Raw genomic sequence first — 19,952 nt, 5'->3', positions numbered from 1 at the left:
CAAGGGGAGAAAGATACCAAACTTCTGTAACAATATCTGGTGGATACATAATCTGATTGCAGATTATTCAGTGCCTTCACTCCTCCTCTCCTGATGAGTTGACTGTGCAAATCCCAAGATACGCAAGCATGTTATGCGCGGTTGTTGAAGCTGACGTAGCTCTCTTGCTTGCTCTCCACATGGCTCGGTTTGGTAGGGAAAAGTACCAGGAACTGACACCAGCATGCCTGTAGGCGCTCAATGTTCTCTGATGTCATCACACCCAACAGACAGAGCCACAGTTGGAGATGTGTGGCCCTACGTTGTAACGCTGGATCACAGTTGCTTTGGAAAGGTTTCCAGGCCAATCTGGCACATGGAGGGAGTGAGAAATCTGTGGAAGGATTATGTAACTACGAGAGGTAAGTAACTTTTTCTTTGGGATCAGCAGTTCACATATGATAAGAAGCTTACTGGTACACCCGGTGTCGGCCTGCAGAGGCAGCGACATCACAATCATTGCCACTGTTAAAATTATGTTGTGAAATTTGACAACATTTCAATCCTAGCTTGAATTCCTGGTTTAGTTAATGTTGACCGCCTATGTTTTGTCACAGTAACTGGGTTTGGTGTCTCAAAAACGTGCTTGGCGTCCTCTGTGGCATATATGAATCATTTTGTGAGGCATAATTCATTCATTTTTTGGTTGGAAATGTTTATGAATCCGCTCAAAAGACTTAATTTATAAACGTATGTAGGCGTCCTGTATGCATCACAATGCTTGACAAGCCTGCTAATAAAGTACATATTGCCATATCTTAAAGACTGCTGCCCAATTATCTAATATTTTGATCTGACATAGTCTCATAGTAATCCTGAATTCCATGGGTAGGCCAGGAGTACTACAACACTAAGACAACCCACTCACATCAAACATGTTGTGAGTCTGGCCCTAGGGCTTCCTCCATTGACAGCTAAAACGGGGCTTACACATGGCTTTAGTGTGCATATAAACTTGATGCAATTCTGTTTCTGGGTGTTTAAGAATGAATGAATAAGTGTAGTTGCTGTACTTTTGTTAAAAAAAAAACACAATAAAATCAAAGTTGGAGAAAAAATGTAATTTCAGTTGCAGATATTTTCTACTAATATTTTTACTATTTATCTGAAATCAATTTTCTAGCCTTCAAATGTCGGGGTATGGCGTAAAAAGTCTCATTGTGGTGACTTGTCAGGACCCGATATAATAACAATGGCATGTATTATTGAGGTAGCCCTTGCATTTTATAAATTATAATGACAATGTATTCTCCTAACTTCTGGATTGTTTGTTCTTTTTTAGGGAAAACATGTTCTGCATGTAGCTACCGGGAAAGAAGGTAAATGGTGTGGCCTGATACCTATTGGGAGTCCCTGTAACAGAGTAACAACAACAGGACTGAAATGGAATCTCAGTAAGTAGTTCGACTGGTTGTATTGCTTCAACATGTGATAGTTTTTGTTTTTCAGCTAGCACCAGGACAACTCTCGAGACATAAGTAGTGCTTTAGAAATGTTATAGCATAAAATAATAGTTCTATATATTTATTTAGTTTGGGTAGAGTAACGTGTCTTGAAATAACTTCAGAGCAGAAGAGACAGTACTGAGTAGAGATATCATACGTCCAAGTCCTGACAAGTACAATAGCTTTGAGAAATCAATTTTGTAGAGTTGCATTTTCAAGTGTTTCTTTAAGGTCGCAAGGTGAGAACTTCAGGTTGACTCTGAAACAATAGCACCAGTCCACACATCTTGATCCGGGCATTTTGGTCCAGAAGTACGAAGGATTTTTGGAGGTCGCCAATGGCCTGATTCACAAACGCCAACCAGCGATTCTAGAGAATCGCTGGTTGGGTTTGCGAATTGGTATTTGGAAGGGGCATCTTAAGGCGTCCCTTACAAATACCGATTCTCAGTAGTATACATATTATTTTGACACTGAATTACATTACTTTTTGATGACTACTGAAAGGTACGGAAAGGTAGTGGTAAGCATTCTCCAGGAAGAAGGGGCCCCCAAGGAGCAAACTGAGAAAAACTTTGCAATCAGCAGAACGCCATTGGTCCAGCATGCTACCTTTGATGATCTGGGAATTCGCTTTGATCCAAAAGTACCTTGGCCATGACAAATAGAAAAAAATGACAGATTGCAAATGCTTTTCTGTGGTGCAAGAAGAACACAGGAGCCACCATACAAAAGCTGTTCTCGAAATACAAAGATGGCTGCATCTGCTCTTTATGGGGAGGAATTGTAAGGCTTTCCTCAGGCCACCAGCCTTCCAAAAGAGTGAATGTAGCTTATTAAGGTCTCTTGTACTCCTTGGCTATTCTGGCACCCAAATGGCACTGCTGAGACTTGAACTGTGCATACATAACATCGATTCACATATACGTCAAAAGCCTTTTGCTAGGATTGGTGAAGAACCTGACTGAGACCTGTATATATTAAAAATGTAAGTGCGGCAAAGAAGTTTAATGGCTGCAACATGCAGAGCTCTCTTTGAAAGCCATTGTCTACATAGAGTTTTGTTCTATTCCGACTGCAGTATCTGAAACCATTATTAAAGTCATCAAGGCAAACTATTGGAATACTGAATTTGCTTTAGTTAAATATTCAGCAAGGGATGGAAGCTTGATGTCCCTGGACTGGATCGTGGATCCCTGTAAGCCATTGAGCTCCCATTTAGATCTAGCCCACCCTAGAGCAAAGAGAGGGTTTTATGTTATGTTCAGATTTGGAACTGCCCCTCTGAATATATACTGAGAATCGGGGTTGAAACAAGCATAACACAAAACTTTACACTTGGACTTTAGGTAGACGTGAATCCTCAGTACTCGTCCCTTAAGTAAACAGCTTGTTTGTCCTCTGATTTGTGCAAAAGCGGATCTGCCTTGTATGTTTCTTAACCATAGCTAGTTATATTGCAACAGCTTGTAGGGCTGGGAGAATTGACTCTTTGTAACTGTTGTGGTTTTACATTTTTCCTCAATGATCTGCAAGACCAGCTTGTATCCTTGGATACGTATGTATTCTACACTCACCTAGCCGCATCAATGGTTGTTATCCCTTTTTTTTGGGGGGGGGGCACATTTTATTGACTTTGTAAAGGTTCCAAGTGTTCAAGTGACATGAGGCATACAATTTTGGTAGACATAAATTCAATAGAATAACAAACCCCCATCTTTTCTTGAACAACCCAGAGTAAACACCAGAAACATTATACCATAACCCTGGTATTAACCTATAACATACAGTGCCTCTGCTTATATCACATTTACAATTGTAATCTGCATCAAAGTTATTGTATCCTATTAGATGAACAGTTATTGCTGACTTCACACTCTTCTTGTTGCCTCGCCTTCAGACTGCCCATCTGTGACCTCATATATTGTCATGGCGATGCCCCTTAAGGCAGCCCAACAGGTCCAACTATTGGTATGTTTTTTGGGGCAGGCTCGTGCTACAAAAACTGGGAATTCAAGTTCCATTGCATAGTCCATGCCTGTTTTCCAAAGCAATACCCAGGGAGAACTTTCTGCTTTTCATTGTTGAGCAATGTCTTGTTTTGCCAGAGTGAGACGTAAGAAAAGAATATGTCTTTTATACCGGTTTCCACCAATACCATCTGTGCAGTGTAACATTGTGAATATTTGGGATCTCAGAAGTTCCCCTGCTAATACCTCCTCAAGACTTGCCAGTCCAGACCATATGTATAAAGGTGTCCTGCTCTGAATGACACCAGAGGCAATGAGGTGATGCAATCAATCCTGCTTTCCAAAGTCTCTGTCCAGTGAAATGCACCCTATGCAAATACTTGAACTGAATATATCATAATCTAGTTGAGATTGCCACCTCACGTTAGGATTGTAGAGCCTCCGTCCAGTCATCGCCGTCTATCGGGCCCTCTGCAGCATCCCAAGTGACCCTCAGGGAGTCGATGTTCGTGGGGCTATTGGTCACTAGCATTTGGCAAATGTTGGACACTTTGTGTTCCCCATGATCGCCCATAAGAAGTTTACCTTCTAGTGGGCTGAATTCTGGAACATCTGTCAGGTCTTTAATGTAAGGGTGAAGAGCATGCCGCAGCTGTAGGTATTTGTAAAATTGAGAATGGAGCATGAAAAAGTCTCCACTACTTGTGGAAGGAGACTCTTTTGCCACATCGGGGTTTCTCGTGTGAGGTGGCCCCACCAGCCCATTCAATGTCGTGTTTGTCTCCATGTCATAACTATTTCTTTTGTCACCAGGGGGGGTCACCTCCTCCGAATGACACGAGAGGCAATGAGGTGAAGCAATCAATCTGGCTTTCCAAAGTCTCTTTTCAGTGAAATATGCCCTATGCAAATACTTGAACTGAATATATTGTAATCTAGTTGAGATTGCTGCCTCACATGGAGATTGTAGAGTCATCGTCGTCTATCGAGCCCACGTCAGCGTCCCAAGTGGCCCTCAGGGAGTCAATGTTCGTGGGGCTATTGGTCACTAGCGTTTGATACATTTTAGACACTTTGTGTTCCCCAAGATCTCCCATAAGGAGTTTACCTTCTAATGGACTGAAATCTGGAACATCTGTCAGGTCTTTAATGTAAGGGTGAAGAGCATGCCGCAGCTGTAGGTATTTCTAAAATTGAGAATGGTGCATAAAAGAGTATCGGCGTAAGTCTTCAAATGATTTCAGAACTGTCCCCTTTATAATGTCCCCCAGGGTTGAAATGTCTATACCGTCCCAACCAAGGAATCCCGTAAGGTTCACTACTTGTGGAAGGAGACTATTTTGCCACAGCGGGGTTTCTCGTGTGAGGCGGCCCCACCAGCCCATTCAATGTAGAGTTTGTCTACCTGTCATAACTATTACTTTTGTCACTAGGGGGAGGTCCTTGGAGGTCGGTCCCATTAGCCATTGTTCAACTTGGGTCTTCTCTCGACCCATACCACCACACATTTATTATCTGAAGGTGTGCTGCAGCCTGATATGATTGTATGTCGGCTTCGGCAATGCCACTGGAACATGTGGATTGCATACAGATGTGTAAGGCAACCATGGCGGTGCTACCCCCCAGAGGAAATGTGCTATGCCACAGAAATCTGGGACGCCACAGAAATCTGGGACCTCCCCGACAGCACAACCCCAGACGTAGCATTCTTCACCGAAACCTGGACCAACACCACCTCGGGACCGGACATCGCCATCGCCATCCCCCAAGGATACAAGATCTCCAGGAAGGACCACCCCATCCACCCAGGAGGAGGAATCGCCATCGTCCACAAATCCAGCCTCCGCCTGAGCACACTCCCTGACGAGTCCACAGAACTGATGGAACACCTTCACTTCAAGATACTGGCCAGCCCCACCGCAGCCCTCCGAGAAACCCTCATCTACCGACCCCCTGGACCCCGCGGACCCTTCGCCAACTCCATCACGGACATTATCTCCCCGCAGGCCATCGCATCCACCAACTACACCCGGCTGGGAGACCTCAACTTCCACCTCGACAATCAACTGGACCCCAACACCACATCCCTCCTGGACAACCTCCGCAACATTGGACTCCGCCAGATAGTGACCAAGCCCACGCACTCAGCAGGACACACCCTCGACCCCCTCTTCACTACAGGAAACTCCATCACCTTCAGCCACACCACCGAACTCCCATGGACCGACCATCGTTGCGTCCACTTCACCTTCAGAACACCCACCATCCACAGACACCAGCACCTGCTTCCACAAAGAAATTGGACCAAAATCACCGATGACCAGCTCACCTCCTCACTCAACAACTCCACCCCAACCATCGCGGAAAACGACGACCCCAACACCGCAGCCCGAACCCTGCATAGATGGATCTCGGACAGCACCAACACCATAGCCCCCCTCAAGAAAAACAACAATACCCGTGCCAAGAAAGCCAGATGGTTTACCACCGAACTTCGAGAGTCCAGGCGCACATGCCGCCGCCTCGAAAAGGCCTGGAGAAACACCAAATCCACAGAAGCCCACAACAACTTCAGAGCCGCCACCAACGCCCACCATCAACTCATCAGAGAAACGAGGAAAAAAGCGATTGAAGACAGAATCTCCACCCACGCACACAACAGCAAGGAACTCTTCAGCATCATCAAGGAGTTCGCCCAACCCACCAGCGAGTCTACCGACATCCCTCCCTCACAAGACCTCTGCGACAAACTCAGCATCTTTTTCCACCACAAAATCAAGAGCATCTACGACAACTTCGACGAAGACAACCAACACACTGAACCCTCACCAACCACTCCCGACACCCGGAAACCAGCGATTGATGACTGGACAGCCCTCACCACCGAAGACACACTGAAGACAATGAAGTCAATCCACTCAGGGGCCCCCACGGACCCCTGCCCCCACCACATCTTCAACAGAGCCGCCAACACCATCGCACCCATGCTCCGCCAAACAATCAACCGCTCCCTGGCGACCGCCTCATTCCCCGACGACTGGAAACACGCCGAGGTCAACCCCCTCCTAAAGAAACCCTCAGCGGACCCCACCGACCTCAAAAACTACAGACCCATCTCCCTGCTCCCGTTCCCAGTGAAAGTCATCGAGAAAGCCATCAACAACCAACTCGCCACATTCATTGAAGAACACAACATCCTCGACTCCTCCCAATCCGGCTTCAGAAAAAAACCACAGCACGGAAACCGCCCTCCTCGCCGCAACAGACGACATCCGCACCTTACTGGACAAAGGAGAAACAGTAGCCCTCATCCTCCTCGACCTATCAGCGGCGTTCGACACAGTCTCCCACCGCACCCTAATACGCAGAGTCTACGATGCAGGAATCCAGGACAAGGCCCTCGACTGGATCTGCTCCTTCCTCTCCAGCAGGACGCAGCGGGTCAGACTCCCCCCTTTCCTCTCGGACCCCACACCTATCACCTGCGGAGTCCCCCAGGGCTCCTCCCTCAGCCCGACGCTCTTCAACGTCTACATGGCTCCACTTGCCCCCATCGTCAGAACCTACGGACTCAACATCGTGTCATATGCAGACGACACCCAGCTCATCCTCTCCCTATCCAACGAGCCCAACACCGCCAGACGCAACTTTCGAGAAGGCATGGAAGCCGTCGCCAAATGGATGAAAAACAGCTGCCTACAACTAAACACCAACAAAACAGAAGTACTCATCATGGGCCCAAACCCCGACGCCTGGAGTGACACCTGGTGGCCCACCGCCCCGGAAACCCGCCAACCCCCACAGACCACGCACGCAACCTGGGAATCATCCTGGACTCCGAGCTCAAAATGGACCGCCAGATCAACTCTGTCTCATCTTCCTGCTTCCACACCCTCCGCCTCCTTTGTAAGACCTTCAAATGGATCCCCCTCGAACACCGAAAGACAGTCACTCACGCCCTGGTCACCAGCAGACTCGACTACGGCAACGCACTCTACGCCGGAATAAACAAAAACCTCATCCGCAAGCTACAGAACATCCAGAACGCCGCCGCAAGACTGGTCCTCAACCTGCCAAAACACTGCCACATCTCCCAGCACCTGCGCACACTCCTCTGGCTCCCCGTCGAGGCGAGAATCACCTTTAAGATGCTCACCCACGCACACAAGGCCCTCCACGGCACCGGACCAGCATACCTGAACAGCCGACTCAAATTCCACGCACCCCAAAGGACCCTACGATCAGCCCAGCTTTCCTACGCTGTGGTCCCCTGCACCAGAAAGACCAGATCGGGAGGCCGCTCCTTCTCCTTCCTCGCAGCCAAAGCATGGAACGCCCTTCCGCTCCACCTCAGACAGACAACATCGCTCCCCATCTTCGCAAGAAACCTCAAAACCTGGCTCTTCGACAGACCCCCTCCTTGATGGAATGGAACCTGCACCCCCCCAACTCCCCCCCACCCCTAGCGCCTTGAGACCCTTACGGGTGAGTAGTTGCGCTTTAACAAACTCCTGATTGATTGATTGATATGATTGCATTTATTTGACAGGACAACAATACTGGGATTGAATATGGGTATGATTGGATATGACGCAACAACGAAAAGCTTTACAAAGAAGGCTTTTACCACGAATGTATGATAATGACACCGCTTTTATCATGCCAGTTTATACAGTGAATTTCTTTATCACACTGTTACGTACTGAATCATTTAAAGCACTGTAACAACGAACTGCATTGTAAGGCATACCTTTTTATTGATATTCGTTTTATTGCTGTTGTGTGGGTGAATGAACGGGACGAAAACTAAGCTGAGGTAAAGAGGGCTTTATTGAGCTCCGTACACGTCTCCCCCTTGATGCCAGTCTTTCTAATCGATACAGGGGTGTAGTGGTCTGGTGGGCGGATGTCCATTCTCTCCTGGTCTCGCTCCAGATCTTCTCCCTCCTTGTCTGCTGTCCGGCTCCCGTGGGCTCCGTGATAAGGCAGCGGGAAACACAAAGCAAAGAAACTGATGCGATGGGTTGGTTTGGCTTAAGCCCAAAGAGGGGGGGGGGGGTGATGGGACACCGCAGCAACCGTGACACACTTCTAAGGTATAAGAAGACGTGAAAGTGCTCAGGATAGGTTGTAGACGGAGGAAAACGGGGTGGGGGCGGCTTCGGCTTCTACTCGGTTAGCTTGTCCCTCCTCCCAATCTAACCCAAGAAGCTCTTGCGTACCTGTGAAAGCCACTCTCATCCGGGAGCTTGGCTGGTCGAGTCACAGGATGGTTGGCCTCCTAGCTCTCCGTGACCTCCTGATGACACGGCCACACGGTCCACTTCCTCCTCTGACGCTCTGCTTCCTCCGTAGAACACACCTCTCTCCTCACTCGCCTAGTCCTCCTCGCCGGTGTAGCGACCTTCTAGGAGTCTCCCTTACTTATTGCGTCGAAAGTCGTGACGTCGGTCGAGGGCGGGGTCTTGTGGTTCAGAAATCCTCAATCAGAGAGACCTTCATCCTGATAGTCGACAAGGCCAGAGGGGATGCTGGGATTTATAGTCCATTCCTCCTGTCGGCAAAAAAAAGAGGGGAAGAGAGGGATGCAGCGGCCCACCAGTTAACACTGTCCATGCATTTCTCGTTTGACGGCCCCAGCCTGTCACAATTGCCTAATGCAAATTAGTGTTGTTTATTATAGTCAAGCCTAAAAAAAATTGACCTGTAAATCCTTATAATTTGGGTTCATTTGATTGGTGTTTTTTGGAATTCGAGCTAGCTGATTGACCATGTGTGGCAACCAATGAGCTAATTTCTAAGTTTTGCCTCTTTCTCTGCTCCATTTTTCGTCCCACTTTCTGTACATGCAGGGAACGGAGACGCTCGCCGCAACTTTGATGCTTAATAACTTTTAAAATCAGGTCCATTTTCTCGGTTTGTGAGTATTATTTTTATATGTTTTTCATTAATTTCTGTTGTGTGCCTTCCCCTGCTCTAAGCCCTAAGATCCTCACCATTGCATTTCCCACCCCTCCACACCCCAAGCAGCATTGTTTGTCAGTGTATGTGGGAGGTTCCCATGAACACCATGTAATCTATAACCGAAGCCTTCTATGTTAAAATCTGAATAAAACTAAAACAATTAAATTGTCATGTACGCTGCTAATGCCAGTGCAGCATTAGTTGCATTTTTGTTGTAATGGCATGGGTTGTAATGCCATTCGTAGTAGAAGATGGTTCATAGTAACGGCATGCATAGTAATGACTCTGTCGTGGTGCCGTTTTTGTTGTTAAGGCATCTTGTTATAATGCCTTAGTTAACAAGCATTGGAAATGCAATAGGTCTCGCACCATTAGAGTTAGTGTTTTTAGAATTGTTTATGGGGTTTTTTTGTAAATGTTTAGCATTTTTGTTTCCTGTAGCCAATGCTAAAGTATTACAAATAAAAAAAGCCATAAACATTTCTAAAAGCTCTAACTGTAATGGTCTGAGAACTATTGCACTGTGTGAGGGTGAGGGTGAGTGAGGGTGAGGGTGAGTGAGGGTGAGGGTGAGTGAGGGTGAGTGAGGGTGAGGGGTTGAGGGTGAGTGAGGGTGAGTGAGGGTGAGGGGTTGAGGTTGAGGGTGAGGTGTTGAGGGTGAGTGAAGGTGAGTGAGGGTGAGGGTGAGTGAGGTGTTGAGGGTGAGTGAGGGTGAGTGAGGGGTTTTGGGTGAGTGAGGGTGAGGGGGAGTAGTTGAGGCTGAGTGAGGGTGAGTGAGAGTGAGGGTGAGTGAGGGGTTGAGGTTGAGGGTGAGGGGTTGAGGGTGAGTGAGTGAGGGTGAGGGGTTGAGGGTGAGTGAGGGTTTGAGGGTGAGGGGTTGAGGGTGAGGGAGGGTGAGTGAGGGTGAGGGGTTGAGGGGGAGGGGTCGAGGGGGAGGGGTTGAGGGTGAGTGAGGGTGAGTGAGGGTGAGGGGTTGAGGGTGAGTGAGGGGTTGAGGGTGGGTGAGTGAGGGTGAGGGTTTGAGGGTGAGGGGTTGAGGGTGAGTGAGTGAGGGTGAGGGGTTGAGGGTGAGTGAGTGTGAGGGGTTGAGGGTGAGTGAGGTTGAGGGTGGTTGAGTGAGGATGAGTGAGAGTGAGGGTGAGTGAGGGGGTGAGGGTGAGGGTGAGGGGGTGAGGGGGAGGAATGCGGCCTGCTCTTCCTACTTGTGTGGCAAGTATTTAAAGTTGCTGCCGTAGCTCAAGCTGCTGAGACGGGGGGACATGGGGGGCTGCGACAAGGAAAGGATTGGCAGGGAGGGCGCAACAGGAAGGCTCTCACTGGACGTGCGTGGCTCCACCTAATGCAGGAAAAGGAGGAGTTTCTGACACAAAATATCTGTTGAAAATTATAAATTTAAGTAGGGAAGCTGTGATTTGTCCCGATTTCCTGGGTCCACTGTGTACAAATCGGCCAGTCAACGAGTGTTTATTCGTGTTTTCTTATGTTGAGGCTTTGTTTTTTTTTTTTACCCCTTAGTGCAGTCTTCTGCAGTTTGTAGAATATAGCGTGAATTCGATCAGAAGGGATCAGAGCACTTTGCGTAAGCGAGAGTTACATTACACTAGGCCACATGCATTGTTCAAGGCATCAGGAAATTAGGGGATTTGCCCAGAATCTCAAGAGTTTGAGCCAAAACTGAGATTGGAACCGGGTTCCCGAGTTCCAAAGACTGCAGATCGGGCTGAAACACCACATCGCGTTTAGAGGGAGGCAGAACCCACATGATGGAAGCTTGGCTCGTTATGGGGTCGAGGTTCCGGTTTTATGAACATGACAATTTAGCTGTAATGAAATAAAGGATTAAATAACGCAATGCCTTGCAGCCAAAAGTTTAATTTAGATCACGGTTTCCTTTTATTATTTACAGCATTGTTCGGTGGGGGGGGTGGGGGGGGGGATATAGAAACAACACGAGGGTCAGCGTGTGGGTTAAAGTAAAAGCAACATGGTGGAGGGTGTGTGCAGGCAGTGGAGCTAAGCATCAGGATGAGCACAACAGGAAGGGGACCGAGCCCTAGCCGTACTTGCAGTGCTGGGAGACGTGAGGCAAGGGATGGGAGTGGAGGTGAGGGGGTGTTTCTGACGTGAATCCTGTGTTAATGAAAAGAAGGCGAGATCTCACTTCTTATGCTCAGCAGTCAGCTCTGCCACTCCCAGCTCTGTAATTCAAAAGTGAAAGCGCTTGCTAAACAAACAATTCATCCTCTCGTGGTCTAGAAGCTGCAATTTTTCACAAAAACACATATTTCGGATGCTATTTATTAGAAATTTAACAAGCATTTGCACCGGAGGCCAGTACTTACCAGCATAGTCCTAGGTCTGTACCGCATTGATGCTGGCTGCGGGTCGGCGGCTCTTTTGCCGAGGATGATCTTCAGAGCTGGGAAGAGAGCAGTGGGCTAACTCGGGAGGGGGCGGAGCGGGTAAAATAAACAAACGAGACGGAGGGAAGAGAGGGGAGGGGGGAGGAGAAATGCGACACGGCGGGAAGGGGAGGGGGCGGAGCGGGTTAAATTAAACAAACGAGACGGAGGGAAGAGAGGGGAGGGGGGAGGAGAAATGCGACACGGCGGGAAGGGGAGGGGGCGGAGCGGGTTAAATTAAACAAACGAGACGGAGGGAAGAGAGGGGAGGGGGGAGGAGAAATACGACACGGCGGGAAGGGGAGGGGGCGGAGCGGGTTAAATTAAACAAACAAGACGGACGGAGGAGAGGGGAGGGGGGAGGAGAAATGGTACACAGCGGGAAGGGGAGGGGGCGGAGCGGGTAAAACAAGACGGACGTGCACGCGCTTTTAAGCTCAATGCGCATGCGCATTGAGCTTAAAAGTCACGGGCACTGCAAGGAATCGCCACGATTCCTTGCAGTGGATAAAGAGTGGATAAGCCCCCATAGTCTCGCTTGCTCGATGCGCATGCGCATCGACAGGCGAGACCTAAAAAGGATGTTTCCTGTTGATATAATAGGCATGGTAGGGAGACCATCTTGAATATGGCTGATTTGCCGTAGAGAGATAGAGGGAGGGTCGACCAGTTTTTCATCTCTATCTTTACTTTCTCGGTTGTTACCTCTATGTTATGATGCCAGGACGGGGCTTGATTATTTGAAATGTGTATGCCAAGATAGGTGAAGCCGTGTGTCACCACTGTAAGGCCCTTTACCCATCGGCTGCTTCCTATGGATCCTCTTGTAGGCCAAAACAATGATTTAGAGGCATTCATATAGAGACCAGACGTCTCACCGAATATGTGCATCACTTGGAGTATTCTGGGGCCTGATCTTTGGGGATCTGTTAGGAAAAACAGGGTGACATCAGCATATAATGCAAAGCGACCGTACATTTCGGGAGTCCACTCGAAGCCTTGAATGAGTGCATCTTTTCTAACCCATACAGCTAGGGGCTCTATGGCAAGAGCAAATAGGGGGAGAAAGGGCACCACTGTCGAGTGCCACATTGTATTGAGAATTGTGACGATGAGGCCCCTTCCACACGAATGGAGGCGGTGAGATCCGTATATAACAGTCTCACCAATGCAATATATTGGGGGCGCATATTAACATGTCGTAATAATGTGAGCATATATGACCAGCTGACAGAGTCAAAAGCTTTGTCCATGTCAACAAGAAGAAGGCCTGATGGTCTCTCCAGTCTGTCCACCGCTACGATCGCGTTATGTACGCAATGTATATTGTGTAGGGTAGTTCTATGGGGCATGAAACCCGCCTGATCCAGATGGATTAAGCCTAAGAGGTATGGTTTTAACCTATTTGCTAATACTTTAGCGAGAATTTTGGCTTCAATATTTAGAACTGAAATTGGGCAATAAGATGAACATAATTCTGGTGGCCGCCCTCGTTTAATATATATACATAATTCTGGTGCATGCCTCCAGTCTGGGGGCAAGCTTTTATTCTCAAGGGCTTCATTAAGGGTTGCAAGGTATCGAGGACCCAGTACTGTTGCGTGCATTTTGATAAATTCAATAGGGAATCCATTCGGTCCAGGGGATTTACCCGAAGCCATGTCTGCTGTGGCTATGGTAAAATCCTCCTGCTTGATGGGCAAATCTAGTGCATCTTGTGCTGCTGTGGACAACGCCCTGTGCGGGATGTCTCTGAAGAAGTCCTCTACTTGGGATTCAGTTAAGACTTCATATTTAGTGTATAGAGTTCGATAATACTCAGCAAAAACCTGCACTGTGTATGTAGGGGCCGTGACCATGTCTTCTGTGTGTGAAGTAATGGTGGGTATTTGGACTGGTTTTAGGGCGATTTGGCATAATCTATGCAGGAAATTCCCGGACTTATCCCCCCATTGGTATATCATACTTTACATGGCTTGCCATATACGTTTAGCCTCATCTAATTGGATGCTTTGGTATTTTCGTTGTAATGCTCCTAATTGTTGACGGGCACGGTCACCTGTTCGTTCTAGCGCCTGTGACTCAGTTTGTATGATCTGGGCTTGAAGTATTATTATTAATGTCTGCTGTTTTTCTCGTTTGGCAGCGGTATTATGACTGATATCGAAGCCTCGAATAGTAGGCTTCATGGCCTCCCATAAAATAGTGGCAGATCCTGCTGTTGCCTTGTTTAATAGGAAGTATTCTGTCAGGGATTTATGTAGGTTATTTTTATAGCTTGGATTATGTAACTGCCAGGGTGATAGGCGCCAATGCATCAGGGATCCTCGGGGCCCAATATCAAGTTGTATTGGACAGGGGAATGGTCTTATAAACCTCTGGTGAGGATGTCTGCTCCTGTCAGCCGATGTGTGTGTGTTCTCTAGTGATAAAAATATAATCTATTCTGAAAAACGACCCATGCACGGTCTCTGCCTTTCGTTTCTGCATCCTTTTTTTATATTTATTTTACAGGCACAACTTTTTTTTCTCTTTCCCCTACTTTCAAATCACCATGACTATCTAAACCACATATTGAACAATCTTATTACATCCTGTTGTGTACCCATTTTGTGTACAGCACCATATTTTTTGTTCTTTTCTGCAAGTGATGAATGACACCTTTTAAATTGTAAATACCTTATGATTGATTGAATGTGCTGTACAGATCTCTTAAATCTGTATGGGCTAAGTCCTCAAATTATAAAACCAGTGCAAATAGATATATATAAAATGCCCTTCACCTGTTGGGGATGTCTCCGACTGTTCTTTTTTCTGTTTGCTTCTTTGTACATTTTGACCTTCAGTGGACCTGCTTCACAAAGGTAAGCTTACACTTTTGTGCATGTTTACAACTTTTCTGTATTCACAAGCTACGTGTGGGGCTCTACAACTCTACCCTTCCTATACTTTTGTGTGCGTACATCTCTGCCCAGATTGTGGAGTCTCTGGGTGCAGAGAACTCCGAACGCATAAGTATAGGGAGTGCGGAGTTGTAAAACTAGTTGGTTTGTGAATACTGAACAGTAGTAAACTTACACAAAAGTGTATGTTTACCTATGTGATGTCATGTAATATAATGTAAAAGTGTATTTATATAGCAGCGACTATCACTCCAGGGAGCATCTTGGCACCTATGTGAATCGGGCCCTTGGCTTTCATTATCTGGGCAATGTTTTGAAAGTTCTTGTATTTCCTGGACCATTCTTCCATCAGATGATTGATTGCATATCTCATTTGAGGGAAGAAGGTTACTACAATCTTTTTAAAGCACAGCTGGTAGATGTACAAGGTGGGGAAGTCTACCCATCATCGCTACCCACCACATTTCCTATGATACTCAGTTGCAGCTCAGTGTATCTTTACGACCTGAACTCCAGTGTTTGTGTGACCATCTTGGATGAATTTGCATTACAACTGTCTATCTAATGATACCAGTCGAGTTTTTTTCTCTTTCTTTCCATTTCTGAGACAAGTTCAGTCTGAGCTCTGCACGTTTGTAGAATGGCGCTTCCCACATGTTGGTTTCAGAAACACTATCCTTACTTTGTATTCTGCTTTCCTAGTAATCTTTTCATGGACTCAGCTACTCTTTACACTGAAAAGCTGAAGTGAATGTTAATGCTATTGGTTTTTGTATAGCGCTAACTGTTACCCGGAGGAGTCCTGGCGCTGTGTGATGGCCTACAGAGGACTGAATGGCATGGGAGAAATATCAGGATCAGTTTAAAAACAACCATGTTTTCTGTGCCTTTCTAAAGGCCAAAAGATTGTTCATGCTTCGCAGATATAATGGCAGAGCATTCCATGATCTGGCCGCATTCGCTGTAAAGCTTCTACCACCCCAGGTGGCTTTTTTTACTCTAGGGTGAAACATTGCATCCTCTGAAATTATTATTTTTATTTCATCCATTTATTGTCCTCTATAGTGCTTCTACCAATATGTATTCCAGGTATAGTTAATGACAATGCATTTGGTGTACCGATGTCTACAATGCATACATAATTAACACTGAAAGGAACAAGTCAGGAACACCAGAGTAAATTAGATGGTACTTGAGTGTTGATAGGAAAAAGACCAAGGTTAGTGCAGAGCAGAGCAGATAGTGGAGATGATAGGGCGACCATAATTTAGTTGCATTGAGACAAAAAGAGAAGCAAGAGGGGTGACCATCATAATCTGAGAGGTAGGTGCAGAAAGGTAAAGGGTTTTTTAGATAAAGTATTTTTCATAAACAGCATCTAAAATAGATTACCTCTTCGTAAGTCTTCCTCGCCACTAGAGATACGAAGTGAGCTTTAGCACCACACACCAGATCCCTCCAAAGCAAATTAGCATTCCATGCCTCCCATCCCTCCCCAACATGGCCGACCTCTGTCACCCATGACCCCGTATAAGGGGAGGGTCAACCCACCCCACTTCCTGTTTTTTTTGTTCTGCGCTGCAGTCTCTTCCAGAGCGCGTTTCAGGTAAGTTGAGGCGAGGTCCTGCTCTAGCAGGTCCCACGGTCTTGGGGGTGAGGCCCTGCCCTAATGGACTCATTTTTGGGTTCCCGTCCCTTCCCCCACGCCTCATGGCTGCCGCTGGTGGGTGTGGTATTTCCCGAGGCTTTGTTTTGCGGTGGCTGCCCTAATCTTGCGGGCGCTGCTGGCACTAGCATCTGCTCGGCGCTAGCGGGCGCTGACAATTGGGGCTCAGCATTTAGTTCTGCCCAGCTCCAGCGGGCTCTGCCTGTTCGGGTATCTGCCATTTTGTGCTCGTCTATGTAGTTTTGTGCCAGGCTGGGCACCAGGCCAACAGTATGCTAGCGCAGGGGTGGGAACGCGCAGCATATAATGACGAGGCTCACACCGGTCTCTCTGTCGGAAGTGACGTGCTCGAGCGCACGCCTTCCTTTTATTGTTTCCCCGCAGGCCACGCCTGGCCTGCGGATGTGGGGGTGCATGTACCAGCAAACTAGAGTGCTAACCGCACTACATCCCTATCCAACTTTATAAACTTTTATGTCTTCATCACATATTATCTCGAAGTGGGGTAACCAGTCTCTCACAGTTTCAAACAAACAAAAATACTGTACTTGTGTATCCACTGTTGGCGGCTTCAGGGACTTAACTGACAGGCATAGTCTTTTAGCTTCTGACTTGGGGGTGGATTGGGCCGTGGTTGTATCGCAGATTCTGACTTCGCTCTGGTTCCCGATGGTGTGGGGTGTTCCTGGCGGGGGTTTGCGATGATGGAGGTCCGTCTTCTGATTCCGGAAAACCTTCTTGTGTCCCTGCCGGCGAGTTGCTTCCACCCTCCTGGGTCAGAGCCTTTGGCATTGTCTCCACTTCCGAATGGTTGATTGTCCCCGGGGGCACTACTTTGAACCACGAGGTGTTCCTCGATACTTCTTCTCCCTCCTTGCGTGCGGTCACCATGGTTCCCTTCGTGGCCGTCACAGTCCACGGTCCCGGTTCATAGGGTGTTTGGAACTTCCCTCCAGGACGTCGGTTCCGTATGACCACTTGATCTCCCTGGTGCAGCCGTCGCGTGGTCGCCCTCCGGCGCTGGCTTGTTCGCCAATTATTTTGCCTTCTCCGTTCCTGGGTCTCCTCGGTGTCATTCGGGATTGGTGTTGTCCCCGGGGCAGTGGGGAGGAGATCTCTGCGGAGTCCTTGGAACATGAGTGCCCAAGGGCTTCTCTGGGTAGTGCAGTGGGGAGTCCCTCTATATTCCCGTAGGAAGTCGTGTAATCTCTGTTCAGGGTCTGCCTGTTCTACCATTGCTATGCGGAATGTCTTATTTAGAGTTCGCATGAACCTTTCGGCCTCTCCATTTGCTTGCGGCCATTGGGGTGTTATGCGTCGGTGCTTGATGCCTCTGGCCTTCAGGAAAGTGGCGAATTCCGCTCCTTGGAAGGGTGGACCGTTGTCGCTTTTCAGTTCCTCCGGATAGCCAAACATGGAGAATATTTTCTCTAGGGCGGGTCCTACATGCGAGAAGGCCGTGGATTCGATCCTTTCAACCAAGGGGTACTTTGAGTACGAGTCAATGGCCACTAGCGTGTGTCCCTCTCCTGGGAAACTCCCAAAATCCACACTTATTTTGGTCCATGGCGTCGTGCAGGCCTCCTCCGTGATGATTGGGGCTGGCCCCTCTGGAGCACTGGTCAATTGGCAGGGTAGGCAGTTCTTCACGTAGTCCTCGACCATGGTCTCCAGCTCGGGAAACCACACCTTCTCCCGCATGCGGGCCTTCATCTTTGTGGTGCCTTGGTGGCCGCCGTGGGCCAGCTGGGTGGCCCGGTTTCGAAGACGTTGCGGTATCACCAGTCGTGTTCCCCTTAGCAGCACGCCGTCATCTGTAGCACTGAGTTCATGACGGACGTGCCAGAATTTCGTGAGGGTCTCCTTGTCTGTTGCCGTCCAGGTATCGGGAGGGTTTAGGTAGTTGGTCCATGTGCCTTCCTGAATGGCTTGTATTGATCGCATGTACGGGTGGTCATCAGCAGCCGCCTCTTTGATCTCGTCGATGGTCATACACAGGGGGCATGATGTGAGAGCTACCCACCGGGCATACTCCTCGCAGTCGTCATCGGAGGAGGGTGGTTCCTGGGGGAATGGATGGCGTGACAGATAATCCGCCGGGTTCTTGGCTCCTGGCCGGTATACCACCTCCATCCCGTATGACTGTAGTTGGATCACCCATCTTTCAATGCGTGGTGGTGGATGTGGAGCTGTGCCCCTGAAGAGGTGTACCAGGGGTTGGTGATCTGTAACCATGGTAAATGGGTGGCCTTGGAGATAAAGGTGAAAATGGCTGCAGGCCCATTTAATCGCTAAGGCTTCTCGTTCTATTTGGGCGTACCTGGTCTCGGTGGGGGTCAGGGCCTTTGCTGGCGAACGCTAGGGCCGTCCATTGTCCGGGCTCATGTTCTTGGGTCAGGACTGCTCCCAGGCCTACCGGGCTGGCGTCGACGATGACCTCGGTGCGCTTCCCTGGATCGAAGTAGGACAGTGTCGTGTTTTCCAGTAAGGCCTCCTTGATGCTCCGGAATGCTTCCTCTTCTTTGGTGCCCCACTGCCATACAGCGTCTGATTTTGTGAGATTTCGTAATGGCTCACTCTTGGTGGCTAGACCTGGTATGAATCGGCCACAGTATGTGGCCATCCCAAGGAAACTCCTCACCTCCGTTGGCGATTTGGGCGCTGGTGCGTCCTTGATGGACTTGAATTTTCTTGGGTCAACCTGAATCCCCTCCTGATTGAATATGTAGCCAAAGAATTCAATCGATGATTGGAAGAATTGGCATTTGTCCTTGTGGAGTGTCGCTCCATGTTCACTCAGTCTCTTCAGGACGTTTCGCAGGTGCTTGTAATGGTCAGATGCGGTGGATGAGTGTATTAGGATGTCATCTCTGACGTTGATGACTCCTGGCAGTCCTGATAGGAGTTCTCTAATGGTGTTTTGGAACACCTCGGCTGCCGATGATATGCCGAAGTTGAGGCGTTTGTATCGTCGTAGGCCGAGGTGGGTGCTGAATGTGGTAATGAATCGGCTCTCCTCCGCAAGGGGCAGCTGGTGATATCCTGCATTGAGGTCAATTTTAGAGAACCATTTGGATCCATTCACGTCGGCCACTATGTCGTCCATGGTAGGCGTCAGGTGCCTCTCCCTTCGGATAGCTGTGTTGGGTAGCCGCATATCGATGCAGAGCCGAATTTCGCCCGGCAGCTTGGGTTTTTCGACTATCACCATAGGCGACACCCAGGGGGTCGGTCCCGTTACTTTCTCAATTACCCCAAGATTCTCCAACTTCTCCAGTTCTTTCTCCACTAGGGGTCGGAGGTGGAATGGTATCTGGCGGTGGCGCAAAGCCGTGGGGGAGACTGATTTATCGATGTGGAGTTTAATGGGGTCGCATTTGATGCATCCTAGTCCCCTGAACAGCTCAGGGAACCGCTCCAACAGCTCGTCCACTTGGTGGGCTCGGATCCGGTTGGCGAAAGCTATCAGTTTCAGATCCTCTGCCGTGTGACTACTCAGGAGAGTGTCAGCCTCCCGGTTGATGATGTGAATGGTTGCCGTTATCTCCGCCTCATCTGCCCGA

General features: G+C 48.4%; 1 protein-coding gene across 6 annotated transcripts in view; it reads left to right on the top strand.

Annotated features, from left to right (window-relative positions):
* LOC144784620 (thiamine pyrophosphokinase 1-like) overlaps window positions 1-19,952 on the top strand; it is a 1,414,696-nt gene that overhangs the window by 1,149,027 nt on the left and 245,717 nt on the right. For all 6 annotated transcript variants that reach the window (XM_078663541.1, XM_078663543.1, XM_078663544.1 and 3 more), the window contains one exon: window positions 1,322-1,433. In XM_078663541.1, coding sequence (XP_078519667.1) covers window positions 1,322-1,433 — 112 coding nt within the window. The remainder of the gene's footprint in view (window positions 1-1,321; window positions 1,434-19,952) is intronic.

Source organism: Lissotriton helveticus, chromosome 10, assembly GCF_964261635.1.
Source record: "Lissotriton helveticus chromosome 10, aLisHel1.1, whole genome shotgun sequence".
Lineage (NCBI taxonomy): Eukaryota > Metazoa > Chordata > Amphibia > Caudata > Salamandridae > Lissotriton > Lissotriton helveticus.
The sequence above is the reverse complement of the archived record's forward strand: the minus strand, read 5'-3'. Positions and strand labels throughout refer to the sequence as shown.